This window comes from Carassius gibelio, chromosome B13 (assembly GCF_023724105.1).
Source record: "Carassius gibelio isolate Cgi1373 ecotype wild population from Czech Republic chromosome B13, carGib1.2-hapl.c, whole genome shotgun sequence".
NCBI classification, from domain to species: domain Eukaryota; kingdom Metazoa; phylum Chordata; class Actinopteri; order Cypriniformes; family Cyprinidae; genus Carassius; species Carassius gibelio.
Window position 1 is genome coordinate 1 of NC_068408.1, and position 9571 is coordinate 9571.

Below are 9571 nucleotides of genomic sequence, written 5' to 3' on the forward strand. Positions count from 1 at the left end.
AAATTTTGCCCTCAATGTTTTTATTGTAAATTGCTGTAATTTGCCAGTTATATAAACTCAGCAAGTAACATAAACATGATAACTATAGTCTCTAACTACAGATTCTCTCGGTTATAAAGCAAATACTATGATGTAGTAGCAGGACATTTACCACTCGATCATCAGCAAGCGATTGAGGCAATCCTCCCCACATGCCATCATTCCTCGGGCGCGCTCTTCCCTTGAGAGGATAGCACACTCACACTGCATTCGCTTGATGTCTCGATGAGACTTATTCTTCTTGCTGTAAAGACGGAGAACAGATTGCATGGGCTTTATGAAAGATCAAATTAAAATTGACAACTGAACATTTAGAAATAAGTTAATTAAAAAAAGCAGAGCATGGCACCGTCAGTGCAAAGAAGGTGAATTCAATCGCCAGGCATAAAAACGTATTCTTACCGTTCGGTCAGATACACATTTTCTTCAATGAGGTCGAAGTAAGGTGGCATTTTTTTCTGCTTTGCCTTTTCCCTCCACACAGCTGGATCCAGGAACTCTTTTCGACTCAGCAGTGGGCGCTCCACCTTACAATCTTTCAAAACCCTTGAGCTCTCATCCAAACACTCCTTCTTACTGGTCAGACCGGCCTCTGCCTCATTATCCGATTCCGATTCAAACTCAGGACGTCTCTTCTTAGGTGGACCCCTTCCTCGATGAGGCTTTTGGTTGTCTTCTCTAGGAGCTTCCGAGGTGATCTGGCTTTCTGTGGTGAAGCTGCAATTGCTACTTATCTCATGGGCTTGAACAAATGTGGATGATCCTGGAAGATGAGCAGAGAGGATGGATTCTTGTTTGATCCCTACTACCCTGTCATCATCATGATCATTGGTCAGAGAGTCTGGGTGGATCTGGTTAACTGAATCATGATACTGAAAAGGCACATGTGCGTTGACTGGTCTGATGGTTTTAGAGATGTCAGGCTGAGCCAATGGACCTGGTGTGTGACCACCATCAAACAGAGCAATTCCTGGTTGAGGCAGGTGTTCAGTGCCATGACTGCTGTCCGGTTGCTGAAATGTGGTGCTGGGCTGTTCTGACTGGTTGAAGTCCCAGGCTAAGCCATAATTCTTCCCATTGTTTAAGTCATTGGAGTTCCCATAGTGCTGCTTTCCTCCTTTCCTTCCATTCCAGCTATCTGGTCTATCATGGTATTGATGGTGATCCGATTCAGGTCGCATACAAGTCTTTTCAAAACTCTGAAGTGATGCTTGGTTTATCTGAACACTATTTGGTCTTTCTTGGGCACTCCAGTTCTTGTCCACACGAGCACTGGTAGCCTCCGAGTGGCTGGTGCTGTCAACCATGTTGCTTTGTGATTGGTAGGAGACACATTTAATATTTGGACTTAACATTCTAGCTTGTGCACTGGCCTTAAAAAGTGCTGATGATTCCTCAAGCTTTGACTGATTGTTATAGCCATAACCAAATTCCCTATTAATGCTTTCATGTGTTTCAGTCGGTTGCTGTGCAGAAAACCCTGAGGACCCGGGAGAAGGTTCCGTCAAGTCATTTGTCTCAAGAGCAAGGGTTGAATTTTTTGGCACAACCACCACAGAGTGCAGCCGCTTTAAAGAAACATGCGCATCATCTGAATCAGAGTCCGATTCTTCGCTCTCACTGTCCTCACTGTGGCATTTACCATCATTGTTTAAGGAATCGGGGTCTTGAGTTTCAGGCTTTAGTTTGTCTAAGTTGATTTTGTCTTTACTACCAGAACTGCAATTAAGGGGAGGATCACTAACAACAGGGGCACTTGCTGTTTGAGGAAGTTCAACAGTCTGATTTAGAAGTTCACAATGAGTATGTTGGGTTGCAAGGTCAGATGTACGAGGACTAACTTTTTGGTGAGATTCAGCTGAGGTTGTCGCTTGTTTTTGTCCTTCTACAGATGGTACTTCAGAGTCCCGTTTCGGTGTGCAGGATTCATCAGGGGTAGTATCATTGTCGAACTCTATTCTTTTTACCGAAATGACCATTTTCATATCTGGATTCACTATTTTCATAGGGCTTTGATTTTCTGAAGTGGCTTGACCAACAATATCCCATCTGGATTTTTTAGAACTACCATCCTTTTTCCAAATCCCACTAATGGGTTGTTCAGGATTCCCATAATGCTGCTCAGAATCTTTCTCACAGAGTTGAGCACTGGCTTTACTACTGATTGGTAAAAGCCCATCTAATTTAGTGTTTAATTTAAAGCATCCTCCAGGTGGTAATTCTTTCACAGAAAGAGGGTCTGCCAGTGATCCTACTGAATCCTGATCTGGAGTGTGGCCTAAACAAAATGAGTCCATCAGTCCTTCTGCCAGAGCTGTACTTTGGATTGGAATCTCATTTTTAATTCCAGGTTCATCAGTGGAACTTTTTACTTCAAGAGTTTTATTTGTTGTGGAAGTGGATTCCTTCAGTCTATCAGTTTTCTTGTGACTCTCAGGAACATCTGTGCACTTTTCCTCTTGGTTTCGCGGTTGATGCTCAGTTTGTTGATTTGTTTTGAACAAATTATCGTTGTGCGTTGCTTCATGCATCTGTTCAGAAATGCATTTAGATTTAGGCGGAGTAGAGCTGTCATTAATGTTGCTATATTCCTTCTGAGGAGTAACTGGGTTGGGGGTTAACTGTGACTGCTTTGTATTATTACTTAACCTTTCTTTTGATTGTCTCTCTGTTCCAGTTACATTATTTAAATTCTTGTGATCTGCTGAATCAGTGTTTTTGGAAGACGAAGTCCCAGACACAGATGACCTGTCTGAACCTTGTAGCTGACGTTTTTTTCTGCGCTCCTCATCAGAGTCAGAGCTGTTTTTATGGACCTTTTTCTCAGATGCTCGGCATGAGGTAGCTGGGTTAGAATTTGAGGTTTTAGCATTAACCTCAGATTTTGAGTGGGAACTGGATTTCCTATGAACTGCTTCTGCATCGGGAGAGCTCTTTCTATTGGATTCAGAGTCTTTCGCTTTTAAATGAGATCGCTCTGATTTTGAATGCTGTGTTCTTTTGTCCGATTCAGATGATCGAGAACAATCTGTGGGTTTTGAGTCCCTGTGGGATCTGGTGTGAGTGGATGATTTTGAGTCTTTTTGTGAGCTAGAATAAGTGGAGGATCGACTTGAGTCACTACCTCGAGTCCTTGTCCGCCGGTGGTCATCCTCTGAGTCAGAACTGTCACGAGACCTGCCATCGGCTCGTGAACGTGAGCTTCTCCTTTCACGATGAGGAGAACTTCTATGAGACCTCCGCTCAGAATCATGATAATGTGACCTATCTGACCTTGACTGTCTCTCACTCCTGGATCTTTCAGACCTGGAATATGAACTAGTTCGACAACCGCGAGATCTAGACCGTGACCGACTTTTGGTCCTTCTCCTGTCTCTGTCAGAACGAGAAGATCTTGATGATGTGTGCCTGGAGTCACGTTCAGGTTTTGCACGACTCGACCCCTTTTCATCTTCTTTCCTATCAGGCCTGGATTTTTCTAACTCCTTCGTTTTGGAATTAGAGGTTGTTTTGGCTTCGTTACTCTTGCATTCAGATTTAATCTTATTTCTGAGGTCACTAGACTTCTGGCTAGATGATGTTAGGATTGAATCCCCATCAGACTCCGAACCTGGAAGCGTGCTATCTGATCGGGGCTGGGATTTTCTGTTTTCCTCACGCTCAGAAATAATGGAAGAATCCAAATCTCCCTTCCCAATATGGGAAGAAACAGGACCTTTAAGGCATGAGTCTAATTTCTCCTGAGGGATTTCCTCTTTGATAACTTTTTCAGAGGATCTGTCAGTGACAGAGTTTGTGTGACACTGCTGCAATGAGGTTTCAGTTTCAACCTTGGCTGAAGAACTAATTTTCTCTGACTCAGATAGGACTATTGGCTCCGAAATCTCTGCTGAGGCAGTGCTGACAATGGAGTTATCCTCAATAACAGTAACGCTGAGAATCTGTTTCTTAAAATGCAATTTTCCAAGAACATGTTTTGATTTGGGAGGGAAGGATACTGGGGCGGGTGCTGTCTGGGTCTCCACAACTGCTGTAGTATTTGTATCCACATTTTTGGATTCATCACTCTGTCCTGCTAGATCTGGAGTAGGTACTGGTCCAGCTTGCAGTGCAGAAGAATGTTCACTAGCAGATGTCTCCGGGCTCGCTGGGGCTAGAAATACATTTTGACGTGTTTTCTTTATCTGTGTGAAGCTGAAGGAGACCTTTTGTCGACCCTGTTCCTCAAGGTTTACCTTCGCTTTGGTTCCTTTAGGCAGAAGATGGTTTGTCAATATGACCCTAGGCGCAAGGCCTTTGAATATAACTTGCTTCGGGAGGTTTTCAACCTTGATCTAGTGATATCAAAAAAATATAATAAAATTAGTATTTTATGTGTATGTACACAACATGTTTCGTGTTATGTGCATTTAACTGAAACAAAAATATATGAATTATACACTTACCGAACAATCTTTCACATCTTTCCTGTTGTCACAGAAGAATAGCATGAAAGGAAAAAGCAGAACATTGGTCTAGTCAATTTAAAATCTCATTACAAGGCAAATTAAAAACCTGCTGTGAAAAAAAACACCACTCTTTCATCCAACAGCTAAGGACTAATAGTTAAAAATAGTCTATGAAACACAATATAGCCCAAGTACAAATGGACTTACTATTTTTGAAGTCACTTCATATAATAAACAATTGACACACTGTCAAAAATAAATAAGCTGACTGTTTGCTAGTTCCAATAAAACCTAAATGAAGCTACCAAGCAACAACTAGGTTACATGTTCCTCCGAGACTCCTTTTCTTCATCTAACCTTAATAATGGAGTCAGTAAAATGATAGTAGGAAAATTGGAAGGGATTTCTCATGCCATTCATATCTGTTAGATATTTTAATCTACCATGACCCTATTTAATATTTTTAATCATGGCACCATCAATAATGAAGTATATAATAGAATGTTGATGTTACCCACTTTAGCCATTCTAAAGCAACAATGATACATCTAAAATTATATCACTAATGACACTCACCAGAAGCATAAAACAAACTAAAATATCAAGCATGTGAAATCACATTTCATGCAAAGGCTCAAATACTGAACATGCAAGAGCTGCGAAAAAAAAAGAAAAAAAAACCTTTGACCACATTCAAGTAAGTTTTTTGTTGAAAACAATTTTTCAAAACGAATAAACTGCATTGTGATAAAATGCTGTGGCATCTCACAGTTTTGTTTTAAAATAACTTTTTTTTAAGCTGCAGAGTGCAAGGTGAAATAAAAATGGCTTTTAAGTCTACATATAATATATGCAAGCACTAGGTTTATCTAAAATCCCCCAAAAGCGCAAAACCAAATTTAGCCCGGAACTGGAGAAGCAGGATTAGTATTGCAGGGAAGCATGGCTTAACATTCTTGCATACTGTCAGTTGACATAAGGAGCTAAAGATATATTGACACATGACAAATTGTACACTGATTTTTGCAATTCAAGTTATGTTCACTGAAGCTCAATTGAAGAACACTACTGCAAAGAACACTACTCTGTTCCAAAAACAGCCAAAAGTGAAAGCTGTTTAACATTTTGCTGGGAGTTTAAGCAAATGCTATATTGCACCCTATTCCACTCAACAGCCATACTTGAGAGAGTACCTGAGCTCTTGATCCAACAGATCACTCATTTTGAGACAGAGCTGATGTTAAGCAGCTTGAAGGCAGCTGCAACACTGGGGCAAACCAACTCAGAGTAGTATGCTCTCTGATACGAAGTCACACCTATGGAGAAGAGACAGAATAAATGCATTCAGGCAATGAAGGATTCCATGATACAAACATATTTGTCTACTTTATTTGTATGTTTGTCTATAGATGAAGGCTTCAGGGGTTTCATTGCCAAAAGGTGAAGACACCCCACAGACACACCACTGGAAGTGCTACATTAATTCTTATAAGACGGTTACAGTGTTTTTGCTGTTTAGGCCAGTGGCTCTCAACCAGTGGGTCACAAATCTGTTTTGATCTGGTCGAGAACAATGTTAAAGTTGCAGTGAAACAGAGGTGGTTACAAATATTTTTTTTTTAAACTGAATGTAAGAGATTATTAAAAAATTATAAAATGAAGGTGGGAACTTGCAATTCTAAATGATTGGAGAAGTCCTGCATATGCTACCAAAGAAAAGTGTTATTTTCAGTTATTTTCACCAGAACATCCAGTTATGACATTTTGATTAAAATTGCAAAGTAAAAAAAAAATGAATGGATGGATGAATGAATTGTTTACAATAAGATCTATTATATACATTAATAAAATAAATAGTGAATCTTCATGCTGAATTTCAGATGAAACCAACTGTGAGTGATGGAGGCTATAAGAGAAGTAAGCTCATCAACATTTTAAAAGGGAAACTATTCATTTTACTAATGATGTCAAATCAAACTGCAGTATTCTGCTGTAAACTCAGCCATCATTTGAATATTATCAATATGACTTCTAGGTTTAATATTTGGCCTGGTATTTGTCTCAATTTTCAGGCTGGTAAATTGTCTCATTTATGCATACAAAATTAGATTCAGCTCATATTCAGCTCACTTGTCATATTCATCATTTAGCATTTTACTTGGCTCATGCAGTTAAATTTAATATTCATTCATTTCAATGTTTGGCTTTTCAAAACACTTTTTTAGGACAAAATATTTCACTGATAATAATAAGGCTTACATTTGGTGTGCTTTTCAAAATTTTGAAATATTCATCTGTAACGTTTGGCTTGCAGCAGCACACAGAAGTAAAGTGGAGGGAAGAGCACTAATATAATCTTTTGTCAAAAAATGTGAAGGGTAAAGTCTGTGCCCTGGACACATAGCATCAGTAAGCATGCTTGATGATCTGACATAAAGGAGTAAAACTTGATTGTCTAGTCTATTATGTCTTAATAGTAAAAGCTTGAGAGTTTATATTATAATAAGACGACGTTTAAGATCAGTTTGTTTGAAAAGTGGAAGAAAAAATACTGCAGATGATCTACATCGCGCATGTGGGTGACATTTGTTTGCACAACAACATAGTATTTTGTCTACAGTTGTCTCGGTTCTGTTATTGACGTGGCTGACAATAACAACAGAACGTCAACAACTCAGGTTCTCTAATAGCACGGCCTTCGGTTCGTAACCATTACCTCCAGCACTGACTGTTTGGTTCATAATGGCAACGCGCTGATCCTCTGACCATGAACACCGGGGCAGCTGAAAAATTTACCTCGTGGATTTGAGGCCTACATGGAGGCCTCGCTGCATCTGATTTCACTTGTGTTTCCAGAACATATAACAAAATAAACACTGACATTACAGTATTGCCTAATAATATTTTAAACACCCTGTGATTTTCTAACAACAACGAATATAATTTTTTATTTAAAGAAACTGTATTTTAATTTACTGATCGGTCCCTGTTTGTAGTAACTTACGTTAGTTCCCTTTGGCTAACTGCAAAGTCAACTGTCGCTCTGGCCACCTTTTGAGACGTTTATGATAAGTTTATTTATTTATATCCTTACTTATTTGTTGAGTTTAACTGGTTATCTCTCTAAAAATCTTATTCCATGGTTCGAGTTGTGGTTTTTGCTCTGAAACCCATGAAAACAGGCCACTGTTAACGTTGGGTTAGCAAGTTAGCAGCAAAAGGACTAACTAGGTAGCTCAATGGCTAACTGGTTAAAGTCTGTAGTGCATGTAGGTTCGCATTATGTAGGTTTTGTGGGCCAAAACAAACGCATAGCAGCTATAAAGTACTCACTTCTTATACTTCTCCAGTTCGGTTAAGCACTCCATCTTGTAGGACAATGATGGCAACCTCTTTCACTTGGTTTTTCCCAAACATCCAGCAGAACAGACGTCAAATCCACACGGGGCAACAAACTGCTATCGGAAACACAATTCGTCTGGTGCTAGATAGCATACAGCTTGATCCAAACGTGTGCATTAATGCTCGGTCCACGGTGACCCAGTAAATACTCATTAAATGACTCCTCTGTACTGTTGTATCAGTACGGAGCAGGCTGTGAAAGACACCATCCTGTTTGTTTCATGGTGTAGCAGGGCTGCCTCCGATGATCTGGTGGAGTCGATGTGCGATGCACCGGTTGCGGCTCCTCCCCTCCTCTCCTCCTCTTCTCTCCTCTCTCTACGAGCCAGCCACAGCTCATGCCGTGAAGGAGGAGGATGGCATGCAAGAGCTGATGTCCAGAGGGACTGATGACGATCCCACCGTTTTGGGGTTATTGTTAAGCTAAGAAATCTTCCATTACAACGGAACGCGGAATACAATTATTTAACGCGTACGACGGAGGCATCTTAAAGCTATTTTGTAATGTATTTGGTCAGACAAAACGTTGAAAGCTGATGGGCCTTCATTGGTCTTTGGGAACTATTATCAAAGCTTTAAACTGGAAATGTGAAATACGGAGGAATTCGTAAAATAGACAGTTTGTGTATGGCAAGCCATTTTAACATTTATTTCTAAAAGACTAAAAGGTATCGGTTTTACTGTTGCTAGTCCTATAAGTAAGTAATCCAATAGTGATTTGTTAATTTCACTAAGCATTTGTTCATTTCACTAGAAACTATTCATGATATGCATTACTCTCCCAATAGTGACAAATGACGTTTCAATTTTGATAGTAAAACATAGTTGTTGTTTTTTATCCATTTAATTACTTATCTCATTGAAACAGTTTAGTTAATAAAGTTTGGTTAATAATTCAAATAGTTTTGAATATCTGTTCCGTACTGACTAGTGGCAAAGGAGTATTAGTTTCTAATGAATAAAGTGAAAAGTTGAACAGGTACCATTCGCTATTGTATTACTTAATACTAGTAATTTAAAAATAATACTTAATTTAACTTACTACATACTGACTTTTAATACTAAATCGAATAAAATGAAAATACATAAAATAAAAATACTAGTTAATTATAAGAAAAGCTTGTGGTTTATATGGAGATAAAATCTGAATCATGACCTGTTTTAAGCTTCATAGGACTTTTATCTGAACAATAATCTGTTGTATTCAGCAGTATCTTAATAAAAGACTTCTTTTATATACTGATATGTGTGTAGTTTTTCACTTTCACTTTCACTTTATGAGAAGCTCTTTCAGTGTATTTGGTATAGGCAATTAAACCTGTATGGTTTTTCATTGCTCATATATGAAATATTTTAAAAAGATATTCCACTTCAATAAATTGACAAATGCTTTGCAAAGTGATGCCATAGATAGCACTAATATATAGATAATGTTTAACTAAATGTCTAATTACATGATAGCGGTTGTGTTTGTTGTTTTGTGTCGTAGACATTGCAGTCAATTTGTTTAGTTACTAATCATATATACTTGAAGGCGGTAGTGAACAGAGCCCTCTACTGTCAACTGTCAACACCCGCTAAGCCCAGCTGCACTGTGCACGTCTCTTTTGATGAATTTGTATTGAATTTGATGAATTTTTTGTAATTCTTAACATTTCTTGCTTCTGCAGGTCTGATGTGGT

General features: G+C 38.9%; 1 protein-coding gene across 1 annotated transcript; it reads right to left on the bottom strand.

Moving 5' to 3' along the window:
- Window positions 1-112: 112 nt before the first annotated feature.
- On the bottom strand, window positions 113-8183 carry LOC127969714 (histone-lysine N-methyltransferase SETD2-like). Its single transcript, XM_052571773.1, has 5 exons — window positions 7821-8183; window positions 5681-5803; window positions 4485-4506; window positions 442-4373; window positions 113-283 (listed from the first exon to the last, which is right to left on the bottom strand). Exons 2-5 carry the CDS (start codon window positions 5707-5709, stop codon window positions 148-150), a joined length of 4119 nt encoding a protein of 1372 aa, XP_052427733.1. The 5' UTR covers window positions 5710-5803; window positions 7821-8183; the 3' UTR covers window positions 113-147.
- Between the last annotated feature and the right edge of the window lie 1388 nt (window positions 8184-9571).